Genomic DNA, 20,331 nt, shown 5'->3' on the forward strand with positions numbered 1-20,331 from the left:
ACGCACAAAAAATATAAAGCTTAATTCAAAAATACGTTAGTCAATAATTTATAAATTAATTTATTTTTGTATAAGCTGTTTATTTTTCCAAAACAAGCTTCCGTCAAACGGATTTTTTTTTATTTTTCAATTATTATTATACTACCTTTTGTACCTAAGCTATATTATGTATAACAATTTATACCTTGGCCATTGATTTTTTCCCAACCCTTATAAGAAACATGTTTGCGGTTGAAATCGAATCCTCAACGCACATATGTCTAACTCAATCGATTGTCAACCAAGCCACTCATTAGTCACTGTGCAAACACTTGATTCGCAAATAACACTCGCATGCAAGTATGCAACCACCACATCACTGCTGATAATATTTTTCATGATTTATATATTGTGTAAGTTTAATTGTACAAATAAATATGATGTGTCCCAAAATTTACATTCTCGAATTTAATAAATTTTTTGAAATGACCAGTTAAAAGGAAAATCCATTTGCTATCTAAGAAAATTTGGAAGCTACATTGTTATAAGCCAGGTCCATCACCTCCTCTGTCATCTCAATTGTTTCATCGCTGTCATATCCCGCTGCTGTTCTGCCATTTTCACCACTATTGCCTTCATCAGACTTTGGCCTTCTATCCTTTGTAGTAGAATCATCATCAGGGGCACAGAGTACCACCGCATAAATTTGTTTACAAGCTTTAGCCTGTTTGCACATATCGTCCTTTAACGCCAAACCAGAACCATTTCCGGTGGCCTCAAGCTCCGCTAGCTCCTCAACCACATGAGGAATGAAGTTCCACTGCTCCATTATTTTCTGGACGCCCTGAATATGAGACACAAACATAGTGAAGCATCAATATGGGGAGTCCTACCGGTTTAGGTACCCTAAAATACGGGGTACCTAATAATAGTACAGTACCCACCCTATTTGCACAGTGGGCAACTGGGCATACTGCATATCATATGAAGAACAAATCCATCAGCAATACAGGGCATTGAAATCACATCTTATGGTCATTGGAAGGAAATCACTTTCAAAGATTGTGACAGCACAGTATCTGTGAAATGTAGACACATGCAATATTCATTGACTAGCTTCATCAGCACCAAAATTTATTTTCACGATTTGTCCAGAAGACAAGGGAGTGCCACATTGACATTTGAGAAACTCATCCACTAATCAACAGTGATTTGAAAACATTCATTCCTTATGATATGGCAAAGAAAAAAACATTCAGTTTGAGTGATGAAGGGGAAAAAATGGAAGAATAATATCTCTAGCAATGATGTCAAGAGCTCAGAAAAGGTAGGTGACAAGTGAAAATACAAGGATTTCATGTGATAGAAAAGAACATTTCCTCATGTTTATTACATAACAAGTCTCAGTGCAACAAGATGGTGTATCACTGATGGTTTCTTGATTGGTAAAGAGAGCAGTGATACCAAATAACCCATAGGATTTGGATATGGTTTTATCTCACTGTCAAGACAAGCATTTTCACAAGAGAGTAATCCTAACAGATCAGCCAGACAAAACTCTCCACGTTCTTATTGGCTTATGTGTAAAAATATCTTTTGGGACTATTTAGTCAGACATCAAATGTAACTGCATGTAGTGGACAAAAAACTAGAAGAGTGGAGTCGCTACAATCGCAACCTACAACTCTTACTTTTTCCAGAAGAGAAGACCATACCTGCTTTTGTTCAAGAGAGTCTATGGCATCTTGTAAACAAGTCAAGATCCCTCCAGCAGCAATGTGCTTAATTTCGCTTGGCTCGGGCTGTTGAATAGAAATCTTTTTAAAAAATCATATTTATGTAATACATATTCCTAAGATCTGTGACAATTATTGAAAGCTAGCAGATGGCCTTCCTAAGTGCGAATTCTTAGTGAATTAAATGTCTTCACAAATCCAAAATGCTGCTCATAGAACAAAATTTTCAAAAAGTTCAGTTTAAACCCAGATTAAAAGTGCTGTTAGAAAGATGCACATTGCACAATATAAAATCATGGACGTAAAGATATCAAGAGAAAAAAATGAATATCCACATCATAATTGGGGCAGAAACAGAGAAAAGAACTTGATGAAACCTGAATGTGTTCAGGACTTCAAGTTCACCAATTTATGAAAATCACAAAAAATAAAAAGAACTTTCAATATAAGAATCAGTGATTGAGGACGGAACCAAAAAATTCAACTTACCTTCTCATCTTGACTCTCTAGCCAAGAAATTGTTTTATTCAAATCATCTATAGCCCACTTCTTCACTTTATCAGGAGAAAACCTCTCCGTAACGGTATTTGAAAACCTCTCTGTAACTGTATTTGAAGCTCCACCTTGCTATAAATAATATGGCACAAGATAAGGATCAATGTTAACAATATTAATGACAGTGAAAACAACAGTAAGAAGAACAAAAACAACCAACACCAACAGCAAAACTACCAATAAAACTTGCTTTCACTCTCATGAAATGGCTCATTCAAATCATCAAAAGCATCTTTATCATTCAAATTAAAAAAAAGCATGCTAGAATCAATATTAGTCGTACTTGCAATAACAGTAGTAGCACTGCTGACCCTATTACACACCATTAAAGTCCTCAGTATCGACAACAACATAAACTGAATACCAAATACCAATACAGTGGAACCAAAGTCAAAATCATTGTACATGAGCAAACTCATACATTCAAATATTACCTTGGAGGATGCAGAGGCAGTTGACTTTGAATGTAGCCCCTTTTCCACTTTTCTACAATTCATTTTAGGAGCAGAAGCCTTTTGAACTGATACCACAGCTTAAATTCAGTGCGTGAATATTTTATGCTTAAATTCAGTGCGTGAATATTGAATCTCCCGAACCCCGACCGCAATGGGCGGTCAGGGGTCGGGGACAGGTAAGATGTATTCAGACCTTACTCTCACATAATATTTGGAGAGATTGCTTCCAGAAATTGAACTTGAGGTTGCAGCAAAACAAAAGGAAAGAGGCAAAAATTATCTTACCATGTGTCTCATGGGAAACAATGCTTCTCCGCCACGGCTAATCAGCATGCATAAGGTAGCTATCAATATCTACAAGCTTCTTTTTAAAATAACACTCTGATATCCAATCCTGAGGCACACAAACTAGATAAATTGAGATCATTACCGAGCCTTGTTTAATTAACAACAAATGACTGAAGAGCATCAAGTTTAGTATTGGCTTCCAGCGAATACAAAGAACTCTCTACAACCTTATCAGCTGTCAAGTCAAAGAACACTCCACCCACCCACCTAAAAGGTTGAAGCATTTTCCACTGATCTCTCGAACCCATCCCCCGTTCTAGTATAGCAGATTCTAAAGCTACTTAATAAAGCAGAATTATAATATTAAATATTATCAGATGAATGACAGCCATCAATGGGCCCTTGCAAGATATTTTCCCTCCTCTCATTCTGTTTTCTGAATTTTCTAATAAGCAATCAAATGTTTGGTTATTCATTGACTTGCATGATCGCATATTTCTAACATTAGAGAGATACCTTTGAAACAATTGTTCCACAATCTGCCTCAACCTGCCGAAACTTTGGGGTGCCTTGAAATGCACAAACCAAGAGTGTGCAATCCTTGTTCCAATCAGGCTGATATTCAGCTCCCATTGCAAGTGCCTGCGACCGCAATGTACTTCGCTCTGGATTAACAAACCCTGATAACACTAATACAACCCCTTCCTGCATGGGTATGAACGAACATATAAGTTCTATCTTCAGACATCATAGGCGAAAAGCATACAAATTTGTATCACATTTTTATAGACAAATACTATACCAGAAGCTTGGAAAAATCTGTGGTACTTGAACTAGAAGCAGCTGGTTTTTTACGATGTTCAACTTCCAATGAAGGACTACTACTGACCATATTGCTTTTACCATGATTCTCTTTTGAACTAGTCCATGAGGGAAGATTTCGTTTCTCACCCTTTCCGGAACAAGACATAATGCAAAATTCCACTTTGTTGCCTGCAAAGTGCCTTGGCCGTCGCTGGCGATCTTGTTCCCGATGAAGGCAAGTGGTGAGAGACGGAGGCTGGTGAGGGTTTGTCGCAATGAGAGAGATCGGGAAGAAGGCAGAGAAGCGATTTAATTTGTTTTTAAAATTTACTGCTATTTTATGTCAAAGGCTTTTGGGCTTTACTTATATTTGGGTCGGGTTTTTTGAACTTAAAAGGTTTTGGGCTTAATAATTGGGTCAGGCTTACAAATTAAAAGTTTTTTATTTTTATCTCCCGCTCTGTCCCTCTTTTTTGAAATGTGTGGACGCGCACACTCTCCTCATTCTTTTCTAGGGTTTTGCTTCTGTGAATTTGACGAGGAAAAGTCGATTAATGGATACCCTGACACAGTGCTCAGATCTTGAGGATCCTTTACAGGGCTACACAGGACTTGCTCTCTTTCGTCGAACCTTATCGTCTCTCCCGAATCAATATCCTCATAAGACGTACGATCCTGCGGATCTCCACAGCACTCACGAATTCCTCAAATCCATGGTAATTATCTCTGTCTCTCTCTCTCCAACTTTACTGTTGAGCTCTGGTTTAGTACTTTTTCTCTCTGGTGGCCGCGTGATTTGATCTTATTTGAGGTTTGTGCATTTGAAAGTTGTGTCGGTGCTTTCACTTCTTAGCTCTGGTTTTCTTTTTATACGCTTTCAGCCCTTAGGAAGTTCCAGCCAGCTTCTAGAGCAGGCTAAAGCTATAATAGATGGTAGTTCAGATTGTTCAAGTGAAATGCTCGGTCCCGTGTTATCTAATGAGAATAATGATGTTCTGGGGAAAGAAGTGGAAACTCGCGGAGAACGAAGACCAGCCTTGGGCCGGAAGCGAGCTCGGTTCTCTTTGAAGCCAAATTCAAGGTAGGGTGATTTAGTTAATACCTTGGCTTCAAAACTGATTTATATACTGGATACCAAACATTGTTGATGCATGTTGCATCTATGTACGACAGTCAGCCTACTGTGAGTTTGGAACCAAGTTTGGACATTGATAAGCTGGAAGATCCAGAGGAGTTTTTTCTAGCTTTTGAAAGGCTTGAAAGTAAGTTGCCTTTTGGATTTGACTTTCAGACTGTGCTGTGATTAATTGTTAACTACTTTACTTTTTTTCCTGTTATGATTCTTGCTCAGATGCCAAAAAAGAGTTACAGAAACAGACAGGAAGTATTTTGGTGGACTCATATCAAAACGACCCATCTGTGGCTCCAAGGAGACGTCGACTGGGAATTTTGGGGTATGATCAACATCTTCTTAGCTTCCATTTCTTAGTTATTCCTATTTATTTATGGTGTCAAGATTTTATTTGATTCAACTTCTATCAATAAGATAACCTACAAGTTCATATCCCAGGAGGTCTGTTAAATACAAGCATCGCCCATCAACTTTTATGGCCTCTCAGAGCACTGTTGAAAAGGACATATTTATTCTCCCTGATCAAAGCTCACAACTTTGGGAACCCGATCCTAATAGTGAATCACCAGAAAGGGAAGTGCCTGGTGAGTGAATATTGTCAAAGAGAAAAGATTAATCAGCTTTTAGCTTGATTGATCTCTCTCTCTCCACATGTTTGCCTACACACACACATATATATACATATAATATGTTGTCTACTTGCCTATCTCTTCACATAAATATGCCTTTCAGACAACTAATTGTACTATGAATAGGTTCAATGAGCAAGACAGAGAACAAAGTTAATCAAGTATTGGACGAATTGCTAACTGATGATTATTCAGAGCTGGATGGGGATGAAACAGTCAATCTGTTACAGGAGCGTTTGCAGATCCAACCTATTGATATAGAGAAATTAAGCCTCCCTGATTTGCATATCCTTAGGAGTGATTTGAAATCCTCACGAGGGCATGTAGCCAAGGCTCGAAATCCATTGTCAGATGTACATAATTTGGTTAGAGGGATAACCAGGAAATCCCCATTGAAGCCTAAACTTGTGGATAGTTTGATTCATTCCTCAGCTTCTCCGACTCCACCTAAAAGTCCATTTGCCTCAATATCAATGCTGAAGAAGCGCATGCTGCAAACCAATGTATCAGCTGATCCGTTTTCGCTAGATGAAATTGAGGGATCACCAGCCAGAAGTGCTTTGCCTATAGATAGTGTTGAGAAAGATTCCCATATCGTTGATACCGGAAAGGAGTCAAGTGCCTCTGGCAAGTTAAAGTCTTTAACTATAGAGGATGACGCCAGCGCTGCTGATACAAATCCCCCTGGAGTTGCTATTGGAGATCTCACTCGTCCATCTGATGAATTTGTAAATGATTGGTCAAGTGAACTTGATTTTATTGCCGATGTTGGTCCTAGTGGATCTCATTCCAGGTTGGATAATGACAACAGAAGCAGTGGCATGGATAATGGGGTTATAAATGATAAGTTGAGTAGGGTTGATGCTGAGATGCATGTCAGAATAAGTGGAACAGAAGAGTTCAAAGGCAAAGTAAGTTTCACTTTTGGGTTTTTTACATTCATTCCTTTGTTCTTTGTTTTTCTGTAGGTGAATGTCTTATTCCTAAAAATGTTATGTTTTGTGTTATTTTACAAGACACCGTTGCAAGACACGACGCAGGAAGCAATGCCTTCTGCATTACTCAATCTCAGCATGGACGAAAGGACCATGGAAAGTTTCGATATCGCTCAGCCTCTGATGGGTAGGAATAGGATAAACTTTGCATGTTTTCTTTTGTTTTTTTTTTTCTGACAGGGCATGAAGTACTAATAGCCACTTGTCAATGTTGTTATATGCCTGAGTTATGTCTGTCAGCTTTTATCCCAATTTAATGGCTTTGCTTGATGATATTTAATCATCAAATATGTTCCTTGCATTTTGACATCATTTTCTTCCTTGACCGCTATAATATCCATTCTTTGAATTTCCATCGAAGAGCCATGCGCACCATTTATATCTTGGATAGAGATGCCTAAATTTATCCCGACTCCTTTCTGCCTATTGCCTTATCATGCTTGAAAGCATGAATAAAATGTTTTCGTCTCTTTTTTTTCCTCTTTCAACTCATAGTTGTATTTGTGCACCAAAACATTATTGATTGCACTTAGTAATATATATGGCTAACCTAAATTATGCTGTAAAAAGTCTTATGCCTAAATTATACATATGATACTTTTTGTATCATTATGAGCAAGGACTTTACTCCTACCATACCTGAACTATTATACTTTTTTAACTTGTAGGTAGAAATTCATTTCAGATTAGTATGCCCACCATATCTAATGATTTCAGGAAAACAAATAGTTATATCTGCAAAATGGAGTATGCTAAGCTTAGGAGTGTAACTTTTATCTCCATAATATTTGAAGTTATATGGTGGAATTTTGTGAGTGCATTAATAATATGATAATCAAAATGTGCCTTAGCATGTGGACCTGCTGCTCATCACTATTGGACCTATAAAGTCAAACCTAGTGCACAAGGTTTCTGCTATCATTACGAGGTCCTGGTATCTCAAATGCACATAGCCTTACCCTTGCATTTCAGAGAGGTTGTGTCTGTGGTTTGGATAAATGAAGCTATTTTACCATTAGGCCAAAGCTTGTCTTTGAAGGGCACACCTAATTCACAAGATTCCTACCAACATTGCAGGGTTGTAGAGGGGCGGATAAACAAACCCATAACTCTACTTTTTGGAGAAATTTTTTGTGGTTTGAACTTGTGATATCTTGTTTGCAGTGGTAACTTTAACACAATTCTTGAGATCTATTTACTATTGAATTTTTTCTGAAAGTTTGTGAAAATTTTGAGCTTTTTGCTTTCATGCAACTTCCATAACTTCATCAAGTAAATTTAGAAGGCAACGGTTATTAAGATTTTGAAACGCTATAGTACTATAATATTCATCTCCTGCATCCACAATTATATTGGTTCCACCTTTTCATTTGTATGATTTAGATGGTTTTAAGAATCACTTTTTATATTCTCAGTGGCTCAGTGCATATTATCCTTTTTCATGGACAGATAAAATTGATAAATCAGGTCCTGCTGTAGTTGAGAAGTATCCAAGGGATAAAACATCCAAGTCCCCAGCCATTGCTTCACCTGAACATGAGGAGGTATGCATTCATCATTAGCCATATTCTGTTGAGTTCTTCCTTTTTTCCTGCGTATACGAGTTCTGATCCCTTTTAATACTATTCAGCAACTACGTCACCTGATAGATAAAATAGATGCATGTTTTCTATTCGTTGATGTAGCCATTTGTTTCATAATTTTATTATGGCTGAATTATTTATTCACTAATGCAGGGGGTAATTCAGGAACCTTCGAGAGTTGCAGTGAATAAGAAAACTAAAGCCAAAAAGCGTCTACAAAGAGAATCTGAGAGCATGAAACTTTCAAGGAGGCAAAGCCTTGCAGGTGCTTATTCATTGCATCCGTTATGTCTATATATTTTGTATATCTGATTCTAGTAGAATAATGGGATAGTTTTCTTCAACAGTTTTTGGCACATTATGGGAAGGAGGTAAACGGAAAAGCAACAGAATCAGGTCAAGGCCTTTAGAATACTGGAAAGGCGAGAGATTTTTATATGGACGAATACATGACTGTGAGTATCCTCTATCCAGCTTTCTTGAGAATTTCCTTTTTTTCAAATTCATAATTTTGCTAAATATTGTTGATACATGGTTTTGTAGACAGAATGGCTTATTCTTCTTGCATCTTGCCCTCAATATCACATAAACTAACTTTTGATGATATTGCGTATGTCTAAATTTCTTTGACGGTCCATATCGTGCCTGATGACAGACAAAAAAATCTTCTAGTTTGTAGTGCAAAATGAAAGTTTTCTGTGTTCAGGAAAATCGTGAAATTCTCTTTGATATGAATATTTCTATATGATTTGTACTAAACTACTATATGACTGTGCATACATAATTTCAAATCCTTGATGGTGGTCTTGCGTTAGCCCTGTAAACACATTGCAATGAAAGCTACCTGAGGACCTGCGTTTGATCCTTATTCTTTCCAAATAGTAGGCCTAAAATTGATGTCTCCGAAAGCTCATTTCCTTCAGAAGATATTCAATTACCACCTATTTGTGCGCCAAAAAAAGTTATTTGCTTCGTTTCAAGTAAATTTCATTAAATTTTGAGTTTATACTTGAACACAAAACAATGCCCTGATGTGGTTCCATTCCTCGTAAACATCCAAGTTGACTGGTTTGATACAATTTATTGCAGCTTTGCCAACTGTGATTGGGAGAAAGTACGTGTCGCCGGCAAAGGGTGGTGGGAAACCTACTGTCAGGGTGGAGTCTTTTGTGTCCGAGAAGTACAAAGATCTGCTTGATCTAGCTGCTCAGTGTTGAGTTGACTGCAGTGAGGTGTTTATGGCTCAAGTGGCATGCCAACCCGTGCAATGAATGGGGGGTATACTCTGCTTTCGTTTCTTAGTTTTTACTTTCCCTTGGTTTGGGGGAAACCCAACAACTTGATACTTAATTTGGATCTTTGTTAACGTAGGTTGGTTTCATTGCAAATACAGGAAATTTGTTGATAGAACATTAGGTAGTCGGATTATCCATTATCCAAACCCGTTTAGATATTACCCGAATAACAGGTAAACGAGCTAGTCCGAGGTATATAACGGGTCGGATTTGGGTTCGACCCGAAAAACCTGCAACTGCTCTTTATGTGTTAATCAAGATGCCAAAGTAGTCAACTTGGGAGTTTTCATAATTATCTCTTTCAATACGCAAAAGAGGAAATATTGAAAAAGTAAAGAAAATGACAATATACTGTGGATGGATGTACTAGCTAGTGTGTGGGCACCTTGGGACAGCTTGCATGGAAGAAAAAATATAAGTAGAAAATCAAGTGTGGCCTTTCATTACTGAATGAGCTGATAACCCTAACATTTGCTTTTAGAGTCTCATCAATAGATTCCTTTGATTTTAATTTAATTAGCAAACAAATTCATTATATTTATAGTTTATTAAATTGAAGACTATACTTTGTAGTGAATGAACAAAATATACGTGTATATGATCCATCAATCAATTTTGTAGTTATCTGCAAAGGGAAAAAGAAATTCTATATATGGTGGTTCCTCATTTGCCCAAGCACCATCCAAGCATATATTATAATATCTGTTTGGCAGTGTGTGTGTGTATATATATGCTGATGTATGATTGGCAGTAAGCCAGTAACATCGAATTATTATGTCGGTCCAAATTCTTCACATATCATGTGCCCTGTTATGATGATTTGTCTAATCATTCACTATTCACTTATATGATTTTTGTCCAATTGCATGTATAATCATTATATTATATGGGTGATGTTAGATTACCATCTTAACATATGATTGGCCTAAGCAAAATGTTAATGGGACTACGAAAATTTATTATTTAAAATATTTGTTTAAATATTGATAAATGAATAAATTATTAAGTTTTAGCCAATGCTCTAATTAAAAATTTTGAAAAAGGAATATTTATTTTTTTATCTTTTTATCGAAGAACTAATCTAGAAATAAGGTCACCTTACTTTCATATGATCCACCCTTGCATTTGTAACTTTACACAAAATAGGCCCTCACATTATCTACATCTAAGTAAGTCACGATACTCAATTAAATGCGGATTTAAAAAAAAAAAAACTTTAGTTAAATGAATGGGTGTAAATGATTGTTTCATTTTGGTCGAAACTTAAAGAGATATGTAAAAAAAAATTGAAAAATTACTGACCGATTGATTCAGTTCAATCTGTTTCGTTTTTTTTGATAATTTTGTGCAACCTTAGTTAAATGATAGAGAAAAGCGTAAAGACCCCCTCAAATAATTCCACAAAAAGTAAATGCCCCCAAACTATTATTTATTTGTTAGGGCCCCTGAACTTATATGACGTGAGACAAACATCCCCTAAATCTATTGTATTGGAATACATGTTTTGTTGATCTGGTTGTATTGAGATTTTGTGTTTTGATGTAGTTTTGTTGAAGATAACATGGAGACATGAAATATTATTGACTTCCATGTTGAGTGGAGGTGAGAAGGGATAATATATAGAAATTTGTGGTTTGTTAATGTGACCGTATTGAAATACGTGTTTTACTTGATTTTTTATATAACAGAGATGAGATTTTTATTGACCCAATAAGAATATTCTATTACATTTGCTCTAACACAAAAAATTATTTTGTATAACAGATGTGAGATTTTTGTTAGCTCAGCAAAAATATCCTATTGGATTTGCTTTACCACGGAAAATCAACAGGCGCCCCCGAATCCTCGAATCTATCATCATCACCATCTCCATCTCCATCTCCATCTCCATCTTAACCTTGTACAGTACTTCCAACTTTTTTCTGTATTTTTCTATCTTGTTAACAAATTAATCTCATGAGAACCTCCGCTACTCTCCTATAAATACAAACACCTTTTCTATTATCTCTCACAAAAACAACCCCCAAATCTCTGTCTTTGCTTCGGCGGTTTCTATTCTTGTTTTGCTTATAGTCTGTCAAACACTGAAATCTGTTTGATAAACCCTGTTCTTCTTCAATTTTGATGGAGTTGATTCCGGGTCTACCGGATGATACTGCGCGTGACTGTTTGATTCACGTTCGGTACACGCAATTACCTTCGATTTTATCTGTGTGCAGAGGTTGGAGAACTGAAGTTGAGATGCCGGAGTTTCTTCGGCATAGGAAAATTACCGGCAAGGCCCAAAATTTTTGCGTGATGGCTCAAGCACGGGTCAACCCTGAAGACGGAGGAAACAAGATGAAGGACCGGTTTAACCCGGTTTATCGTCTCACGCTTTGCGAACCGGAGACGGGTTTCTGGTGCGAGTTGCCTCCGGCGCCCGGATTTGAAAACGGGTTGCCGATGTTCTGCCAAATGGTTTCGTTCGGGTCGGATCTTGTTGTGTTGGGTGGATTGAATCCCGTGACTTGGGAGGTCTTGAACTCTGTCTTTATCTTCAATTTTGTCTCCGCGACGTGGCGGTGTGGGACCGAAATGCCGGGCCCACGGCGATGCTTTTTCGGATGTGCGTCCGATTCTTATCGAACGGTATATATCGCGGGCGGTCATGACGTCGGGAAGAACGCTCTGAGAACGGTCATGGAGTATGACGTGGCAAAGGATAAGTGGAGCCGACTGCCTGACATGTCAAGAGAGCGTGACGAGTGCAACGCCACATTCCACCGCGAGAAGCTCCACGTCATAGGCGGTTATTGTACGGAACTGCAAGGTCAGTTCGAGAGAAGTGCCGAGTCATTCGATTTCTCCACGTGGCAGTGGGATCACATACAAGAAGACTTATTGAAATATGCCACGTGTCCACGTACTTGCTTATATGGCGAAGACAATTTGTACATGTGTGATGGAGGTGATGTCGTGGCACTTAACGGAACAACATGGCAGGCTGTAACTAAGCTGCCGTCCGAGGTTTGCAATACCGCTTTCGTGACAACGTGGAAGGGGAAGTTAATGGTGATTGGATCTGAGAGAATAGGTGGGTCCCACATGGCTTATGTGGTGGATTTAAAAACTTACACCTGGACGAAAATAGAGACTCCCAAGAAATACTCCGGTCATGTTCAAACTGGTTGTTGCTTGGAGATTTAAGTAGAGATTTGGCTTTGCTTGTTTGTATGGATGTTTTGTAGTTTGTATAGAACGATGCAACTTTTTGTTCTTGTGTTTTCTTGGGTGTGTTTCATTATGAAAAATGAAATTAATGTTTGCCACCTATACAAAATGTAATAAGTATAGAGGTATTTTTATCAGAATTTTGGGTTTTATCATTCATGTCGTTTGGTATGAACAAGTAATCATGTGAATAATATTGTTAATGTGAGTGAGTTGAGATTTCTAAAATCTCAAGAACACCAAATGATGTGGGATGTGATTTATAAGAAAAGCTCAAATTTCTCTTTGAATTAACAAAGGTCTATTCACTTGTTGAGTTTGAGGCAACATAGTTTACTAGTTCGGGGAGTGTTAGATTTGTAATTCTTCATCGCTTGGAGAACACCAAACAATTTAGCTAATAAGAAAAGCCCAAACTTTTCTCAATCAACAAAGACTTTAGTAGGCTCAAGTATCTTTAAGTGAGACGGTCTAAAGAAATAAAACTTTGCAGGCCCAAAATATTCACAGTGAAATCGAAACCCCAAACGGACAAAACGGACAATATTTATTGATTTACATAAGCTGATTCAAGATAGACACAATTTATGGTAATGGATTATAGCAAACAAAGGATTCTTTACCTTGTTTGCATACGTGGCAAGTGGTATGCCTTCCATTGGTCGTTTGATAAGTCAAAGAAATTAATAGAGAAATACAAAGCATTGCTTGGCTTCATCTATGTGGACCCCTTTTTGGCTTTAAATCATATTATTAATTTATTACATATAATTTATGCGACATATGTGCCCTATTTTCCTCCCATGTGTTTTTCTGTCTTTATTTGATGTAGAAATAACCCAAAAAAAAAAAGAATAAAAGAAAAAGTAAAAGGAAACATGCATGGACTTGTCATCTTCCAGCTTCGAATTTCAAAGCACAATCTTGGACTAACGTTATATGAATAATATAATCATTCATATGCAAAGAACCAAAGTTGTGGTTCAATTATTAGTCCATTTGTAGAATTGACTCTGTTAAAGTCTTAGTACCTTCATCGACAGACTACCGTTTGCAGTTTTGCTATTCAAAATCGTGGCATGGCAATTGGCATAATTGGAAGAGAAATATGATCCTAGTTACATGTAATAAAACTTTTATATAAAACTGCTATATTTATAATCAGCCTAACAAAATAATAGTCAGTTTAAACATTTCCAGGGGCATATTTTACAGCCATCGATCTTGAAACATAACATCAACCAAAAAGCCATCAGTTTTGACAAATTACAAGATCCCTATTCACAGTTTCACATTTTCCATTTTGTCTTCCTCTTTGGTAAGTTTTCAATCCAAAACCTAATGACCTTACCGTGGTCATGAACTGATTAAGTTGGCCAACATAGCGTATTTGGGAAAACGATGGAGCGATCATAGAACACCACCATCTATTTGATACCAAGACATATTCCTATTTTTTAAACCTACACCATCTCAACAGTTTGCCAATGATTCTAGGTTGAAACAGAACCAAGCACATCGATTGGACTAACATCTCCATAATCAATTTTACATGCAATACTCGTTCAAATATCATCTGGACACCTCCTGAAATCCTTCCAACATTAATCAATCCAAACCCTCAAATACTGAAGCTTAAAATCCATAACATGACCATGAAGGTTGTACATGATCCCCCTTTCAATATATCCCAATAGTTTTTTCATTTTCGAGGTCCGTCTAATTTAATTGAAAATGCAAACAAAATCTAGAAAATGAAGACTACGGAACAACCAAAATTGATAACCTATTCGATATGGACTACCAAATAGGTTAAACTCTTAGCCATTACTTAAATTATTGCAAAGAAATATTGTATGGTCAACCAACTTTGTTTCTTGTATAGGGATCAATTCTTTTGATATTTACAGCAAAAAAGTTCTCAAAAAATAATTTATCCAACATAGGCCCATTTATGAAATGAATAATTCATAACTTCTACATTGTACAATATTGAATTTATCTAGTCTAAGAGCAGTCAACAGATAGACAAGTAATGCAAAAACACATGCAGAGAAAAATGTAATTACATAAACACAAGCACATACCTTGATGCAAGAACTCACAGATGGTAAGAGGGTTCGCATTTTGCAGTTCAGTAAAAGGTTGGTTGTTGAGGAAATGCAAAATACTTTGATAATAATTTTTTATTACACCACAATCAATGTTGCAGTTTAGATAAGAAGACAATTGCCGAGAGTGCACAAGTTTTTAGCAAACAAGCATGCATTCCCCATGCTCTAAATTCGAAAGTTGAGAAAGTTAATTTCAGAAGAACAAGAAGATATAAGAAGAAAATAAATTAGATGTCTTACAGGTAAACCAAATGCCATTGCTTTGATCGTCACTCTCCCAAATGTTTCTCTCAGGCCCTGCACACCAATTTATAATTTAGTATGTTCTATCTAATCCAATAACAAAATAGTAAGCAAGCATGAATAGAGATTATAAGTTATCAAGAGATAAGGGTTTTTTTGATAACGTTAGACTAGTATATTAATATTTGTATTCCTTTCTCATCACACTAGTGAAGCAAACACCGACTTAAATAAAAATTTAGTGCAAGGATGTCAATATGGATCACCTGGGAGTTTATCACATAAACATCTGCCGCGGAATAAAGTGAAGCAACACTTGTAGTTGCTGGTGTCCAGATAACAGACTTTGACAAGTCTGAAAATGGCTGCAAAAACCCTAAAATTTCTTTCACATAGGGAAACTTATTGCTTTTGGATCCAACTGAACCAATAAGGATTTTAAGAGCTTGCTCCTGCTGCCCATCACCACTGGAGAGCACTTTCCTTCTCATCTGAGTTCCACCAAGGCTCAAGTCATCTGTTTCATCAACATAGGTAAAGGGACTCGATGACCTTAGTACTTTCTTCTTTCCTTCATTCAACCTGTGGAAAGACTTTCTAGAATTGGGGAATTCATGTAATGATTGGCCAGCATCATTGGAGTTCTCTAACAAAGCTCTTAGATGGTGCTTTGCTGCTTTTAGATGATACTTTGCTGCTGGCAAAGATTGGTTTTTCCCCATATTTACCGGTACCTTTATTTTGTGATCATCGTGGGTTTCTTGTTCAATCATGTGGCGTGCAGCTTCAAGAAGCAAGAGCTGGCCCTTTCCAGGGTTTATGTTACTGAGTGACATCATAAGCATATCATTATCTGTCAATCCCATCTCTTTTCTAACTGAACTCCTCAATAACTGCCTTTTCTCCGGCATTTTCTCAGGGGTAGAAGATGGAGAGTTCAGGGAACAATAAATGCCAGCTACAAAAGCCAGTTCATCAGTAACAGAAAGTGGAACAACTGCAGGCTGATATCTTAGCTTAATATTTTCCTCCTCGCACCAGGTCAACCACTGTTTGGCCTGAGATTCAGAAATAAAAATCAGCATCTTCACTCGATGAAGTAAAGGCTTAGCCCGGTCAAAGTACTCATTTCGATTTTCCATGAGCCACTAAACAATTTGGTATCCACCAGCAGGAAAGTGAACAATGTAGTTATCTGTAAAGATAGTACATAACATAAGGCTATACTGCAACATAAACTCAAAAGAGGGAAAAAAAAACAGAAAAAGAACAACAACTTCTTCCAATAAGTCACTCAAATATACACTAACATTTCTTCTGAATGGAAAATACAATATAATTTCACAAAGTGCTGATAAACATATTTTTGGAAGTATGAAAAAGGTTAAAGAGATAATACGTAAAATTCACATGAAATATGACGCATTCAAGACAGGTGGTAGGTGACCATTTCAGATGACCATATCGTGATGTTTTAATTTCACTCTGCCCACTTTTCAATTTGAAAGCTCGAACCAGAAAGTTACACCAAATTCACATTGTGCAATTTTAGTTGCAAGGCAAACTATGAGGTCATTGTGGCATACATTCGAAGCAACTACGAAAACCTAGCCAAATGTGTTAGCTTTCCATTATTGACTTTTCAACAAAATAGGTAAAGAAACTATTTTTACACAGCTAAAAGCAAGAAGCAAGCAATATCGCATGAAAGCCAACAAATAATGCATTCTCTGCAAATCTAGACATGCAGCACTAGAAGAGACTTTTTGTAGAAGAGAAAGAACTAAGGATTGGGAGAGAGAGAGCATGAGTGGCATCTTATAAGACCAACGGGACTGGTTTTATGCAGTATTAATAGGATAATACCTCAACGTGACATTTGAAAAATATTTGGCGAACACCATTGTGCGCACTCAAAAATACTGAACTGGCGTGTTCAAAATCAGATGCCATATAAGCATGTCCAACAGAATACTGGAAGTATTTGGATCATCTTGACTGTATAAATACACATGATGGACAATACTGTAAAATGTAAAGTTTATAAGCTCAGTCTTTTGAAACCATTACAGAACCTCTAATCCATATGACATCGCATCGGTCAGGACAACTATAGACATGAAACAGGTATACGAAAAAAATCATGAGTTATCAGGTAAATCTATCACTTCGCAATGAAATAACAGTCCTCAAACATAAAAATGTAGGATACAAAATGATCAAACAACCACTATGCAACAGGCATATGATGTTGAATTTACAAGCCGAGTTTCAAACAGAAACAATAAAACTGAAAACTAGCATAGGTCACTATAGAGCTATATATATATATATATATATATATATGAAGCAGAAAACCGTCTCCTGCAATGTGTTTATTTTATTAATAAAAGCTCAAAAACATTTTGCAGTTGCCCAACAGGACGAAGCCAGCATTCATGTTTTAGGGAATCATGTGTTTCAGACATTAGTTGTCAGCTTGTCATAAAACAAAGCATCATATAAGGGTAAATGGTCATTTTCAAAGCAATGAAGCAAATACGAAAGACTGTTGCCAAAAATATCTTACCAATCCACGAGGCACAGACTGCTGATCCTGCAATCACAAGATCCGCCTTCATCGCAGTTTTGAAGCTAAGGTCTGCTTTGTCCTCTAGCACTTTGATTCTTCTTCTAGAAAGTTCTGTCATCAACCCACCTTTCTTACTAAGAACTACAGCAGAAGCAGTGGCACCACAGCTCAAAAGCTCTGTCGCCAAGTCCACCATTGACAAGGGAGCTCCAATCATTGAAAGTTCGTGGAATATCAAGACAAATTTCCTCAACCAAACAAGATGAGCAAAGGCCCCTTTCCTATCACAGGTTCCTGACCGCTTCACAGGACTCCATTCAAGAATCATGTCCTCTGTTGACCCAAATGGACCAACAAGCAAACCATAGGCGGTATCACTCTTAGGAATGTCTAGTTCCTCCACCTCTGCATTCTCGCTTCCAACTTCCTCTATAGCCTTCTGTCTACTCCTCACCTTACTACGTAAAGTTCACCTTGTTTTTCTATTCCTTTTCTTTGAAGTTAATCTCTGTTTAGATGAAATTCCACTCCCATTCTTGGACAAAACGACATCTATCCTTTTAGTATCTCCTAGCTTTATTTTATTAGTTTCTTTATTTACAGTCAGAGAACTAGAATTGGCAATCGAATCATTTCTTTTATTTGTTTCAGCATTTGAAATTTCAACTTTATTTTTACCTCCAAAACCCAGAAAATCCCCCTCCTTGTTCTCACTGTGAGCCCACCTGGATTGGACATAAAACCCAAGATAAGACCAGAGGGAAAGTCACCAATATACCAGTCGATTGCTCTGAAACCAGTGAACACCACCTCCACTACCACGCACTTCTCTTCGTGGAGTTCGGCTTGTCTTCAATCTTTGAAATGATGGACAGTTTTTAGGAGTCGATTTTCCAGTAAATATGGGCTTAAAGCTACCGCCTTGCCTAAAAGATGATTGCCTAACTACATTACCCTGCAAATCTCCTCTGCCATTACCGTCCTCCATTTGTTTGACTAGATTACAATACCAAAAAGCTTAATTCACATTTTCCGTGGCATCGTTTTCGCAAAACGGGATATCTAAAATACTTAAGGTTGTATGGACTCCAAAACATTTCAAAAGATATATCCTTCTCCAGCCATTATAGCCCCAAAGAGAACCAATTATACTTGAAGCAAGGAAAAAAGAAAATGCTGCTGCACTAATGAAACCTGAAAAGACCAAGAAATTTCAATGTGACACTATAAAATTTTCGCCTCTTAGCGCAGGTACTGAAATCCAGAGGAAATTAGCAAAATAGTACGCCTACACTTGATTGAACATTTATAATACGCAAGTTCGCTATATTATTTCTTCCTACATTGAGACCAAAAAGAAATGAATCTCTTTTTAGTTTCTTTTTTTAAAAAAAAGAAGTTTAGTTTGGCATTGCTATGTTTCAAACCTACCACTTTTTTACTTTAAAACGAAACAAAAAAGAACAAAAGGATCAAGATTCAAGAGACAATTTCTCAACAATGTAGCATGCAGAAAACATATAAGGAACGCAGGAAGCCAACACACGTAATTAGCTATTTTAAGAGATTCAATCCACCAGCTTCCACACTAATACACTAATTCTCTATTTCATTACTCTAGAAGCAGCCAAATAAAGCACCAAACTAGATGATTGAAATAAAGAACTTGAGTTCCATATGCTATGGCCACTTGATCTACAAATTCTTATTTTTCTGAAATTTTCCATTTAGAAAGGGGTAAGTGAAAACAAATGAAGGAGAAGATAGTCAGTCAACAAGCTATGGTAATGAATTTGTCATATTATTTTACTTGAATGACCTTCGTTTCCGAACAACTCTTTTAGTAACAAAACGCAACCTATAGTAACCAAACGACAAAATACGAGGCTTTAAAACTCTAAAAGACAGTTTCATGGTCGATCACGATCCCCATCAAACAACGCTTCACACTTTTAATACACAAACATTATCCTTTTCCTACACTTTCTCGGCAACCAAACACAGATTAACAACCAAGAACCAAAACAAAACACCAGGAGAGAAAAAAAATCATGTCACATAAAGTATCAAAATCAAAAACTCGATTAAAGTAAGTTTCAAGGTTACTAAATCCAAGAGAAACAGGAAAATAAAACTCCAAATCCATAGATCACCACATTTGGGAAGAGATCAGCTCAAATTTAGCAAGAACAAGGATGATATGATTATCGAAGTTTGAGCAAGTGTAGAAGAAATTACAAGTAGTACCGCTCCTCACGAGTCTTCTAGAGAGAGAGAGCATGTACAAACAGCATTAGGAGATGGAGAGCATTTTGAAAAGAAGGGTACTGACAAATGCACGCAGTGAGAGTAGTGAGAACCTTCTTAGAGAGAGAAACGGAGCAGAGAGAAGGGAAATGTCCGAAGTTTTGAAGAAAAACAGATAACACGTATGAACGAGTCAACTCGTGTGAAACGATATTTGGAATTAAATAAAAATTACAGCATACAGCGCGCCACAGTGTACTTCCCATGTTACCTGTCTCAGTCACCAATAGATTTCCTGTGAGATTGATTAAACACTTTCCTCGGTGAGCCGTGGGGAATTACGCAAAATCTGCTGGTTGGGCACACAAGAAAACAAAAGACAATTATCCAGAGTTGAGTTCTTTTCCATATCCCCCAGATTCCCAATGGAGGTTTTTTTTTTTTTTTTAACAGGAGAGGGAGATTCCAACCTTACCTTGAACATCAAAGTA

General features: G+C 37.1%; 3 protein-coding genes and 1 pseudogene across 5 annotated transcripts; 2 read left to right on the forward strand and 2 right to left on the reverse strand.

Annotated features, from left to right (window-relative positions):
• Positions 1 to 340: 340 nt before the first annotated feature.
• Positions 341 to 4,125, reverse strand: LOC120010280 (DNA-repair protein XRCC1). 3 transcript variants are annotated; one of them, XM_038861035.1, is made up of 7 exons: positions 3,816 to 4,125; positions 3,530 to 3,718; positions 3,011 to 3,119; positions 2,705 to 2,790; positions 2,205 to 2,342; positions 1,695 to 1,781; positions 341 to 823 (listed from the first exon to the last, which is right to left on the reverse strand). In XM_038861035.1, the coding sequence occupies exons 4-7, from the start codon at positions 2,765 to 2,767 to the stop codon at positions 497 to 499; spliced, it is 615 nt and encodes a 204-aa protein (XP_038716963.1). In that variant the 5' UTR covers positions 2,768 to 2,790; positions 3,011 to 3,119; positions 3,530 to 3,718; positions 3,816 to 4,125; the 3' UTR covers positions 341 to 496. The 3 variants fall into 3 exon arrangements, with proteins under 3 accessions (XP_038716963.1, XP_038716964.1, XP_038716965.1); XM_038861036.1 differs by having other exon boundaries at positions 3,011 to 3,133; XM_038861037.1 differs by lacking the exons at positions 3,011 to 3,119; positions 3,530 to 3,718; positions 3,816 to 4,125 and having other exon boundaries at positions 2,705 to 2,930.
• A 166-nt stretch (positions 4,126 to 4,291) lies between these two features.
• LOC120010261 (centromere protein C-like) lies at positions 4,292 to 9,705 on the forward strand. The gene is made up of 11 exons (XM_038861000.1): positions 4,292 to 4,533; positions 4,699 to 4,898; positions 4,991 to 5,079; positions 5,169 to 5,271; positions 5,388 to 5,533; positions 5,705 to 6,489; positions 6,595 to 6,700; positions 8,023 to 8,117; positions 8,310 to 8,421; positions 8,504 to 8,611; positions 9,246 to 9,705. Exons 1-11 carry the CDS (start codon positions 4,372 to 4,374, stop codon positions 9,371 to 9,373), a joined length of 2,034 nt encoding a protein of 677 aa, XP_038716928.1. The 5' UTR covers positions 4,292 to 4,371; the 3' UTR covers positions 9,374 to 9,705.
• Positions 9,706 to 11,339: 1,634 nt separating this feature from the next.
• Positions 11,340 to 12,820, forward strand: LOC120011549 (F-box/kelch-repeat protein At1g80440-like). The gene has a single exon (XM_038862694.1). It carries the CDS (start codon positions 11,576 to 11,578, stop codon positions 12,638 to 12,640), a length of 1,065 nt encoding a protein of 354 aa, XP_038718622.1. The 5' UTR covers positions 11,340 to 11,575; the 3' UTR covers positions 12,641 to 12,820.
• A 1,981-nt stretch (positions 12,821 to 14,801) lies between these two features.
• Positions 14,802 to 20,273, reverse strand: LOC120010414 (annotated as a pseudogene).
• Positions 20,274 to 20,331: the final 58 nt, after the last annotated feature.

The sequence above is a fragment of the Tripterygium wilfordii genome, chromosome 12, assembly GCF_013401445.1.
Source record: "Tripterygium wilfordii isolate XIE 37 chromosome 12, ASM1340144v1, whole genome shotgun sequence".
NCBI classification, from domain to species: Eukaryota; Viridiplantae; Streptophyta; class Magnoliopsida; order Celastrales; family Celastraceae; genus Tripterygium; species Tripterygium wilfordii.

What these genes read in the sequence shown, in the direction of transcription:
- LOC120011549 (XM_038862694.1), top strand. Translation starts at nt 11,576, where the DNA reads ATGGAGTTGATTCCGGGTCTACCGGATGATACTGCGCGTGACTGTTTG.
- LOC120010280 (XM_038861035.1), bottom strand. Translation starts at nt 2,767, where the DNA reads ATGAATTGTAGAAAAGTGGAAAAGGGGCTACATTCAAAGTCAACTGCC. An exon ending in CTGCCTCTGCATCCTCCAAG is followed by an intron (nt 2,343 to 2,704) that starts GTAATATTTGAA and finishes TATTATTTATAG; the next exon opens with CAAGGTGGAGCTTCAAATAC. An exon ending in ACTCTCTTGAACAAAAGCAG is followed by an intron (nt 824 to 1,694) that starts GTATGGTCTTCT and finishes TCTCATATTCAG; the next exon opens with GGCGTCCAGAAAATAATGGA.
- LOC120010261 (XM_038861000.1), top strand. Translation starts at nt 4,372, where the DNA reads ATGGATACCCTGACACAGTGCTCAGATCTTGAGGATCCTTTACAGGGC. An exon ending in TATCGCTCAGCCTCTGATGG is followed by an intron (nt 6,701 to 8,022) that starts GTAGGAATAGGA and finishes TTTCATGGACAG; the next exon opens with ATAAAATTGATAAATCAGGT. An exon ending in ATATGGACGAATACATGACT is followed by an intron (nt 8,612 to 9,245) that starts GTGAGTATCCTC and finishes AATTTATTGCAG; the next exon opens with CTTTGCCAACTGTGATTGGG.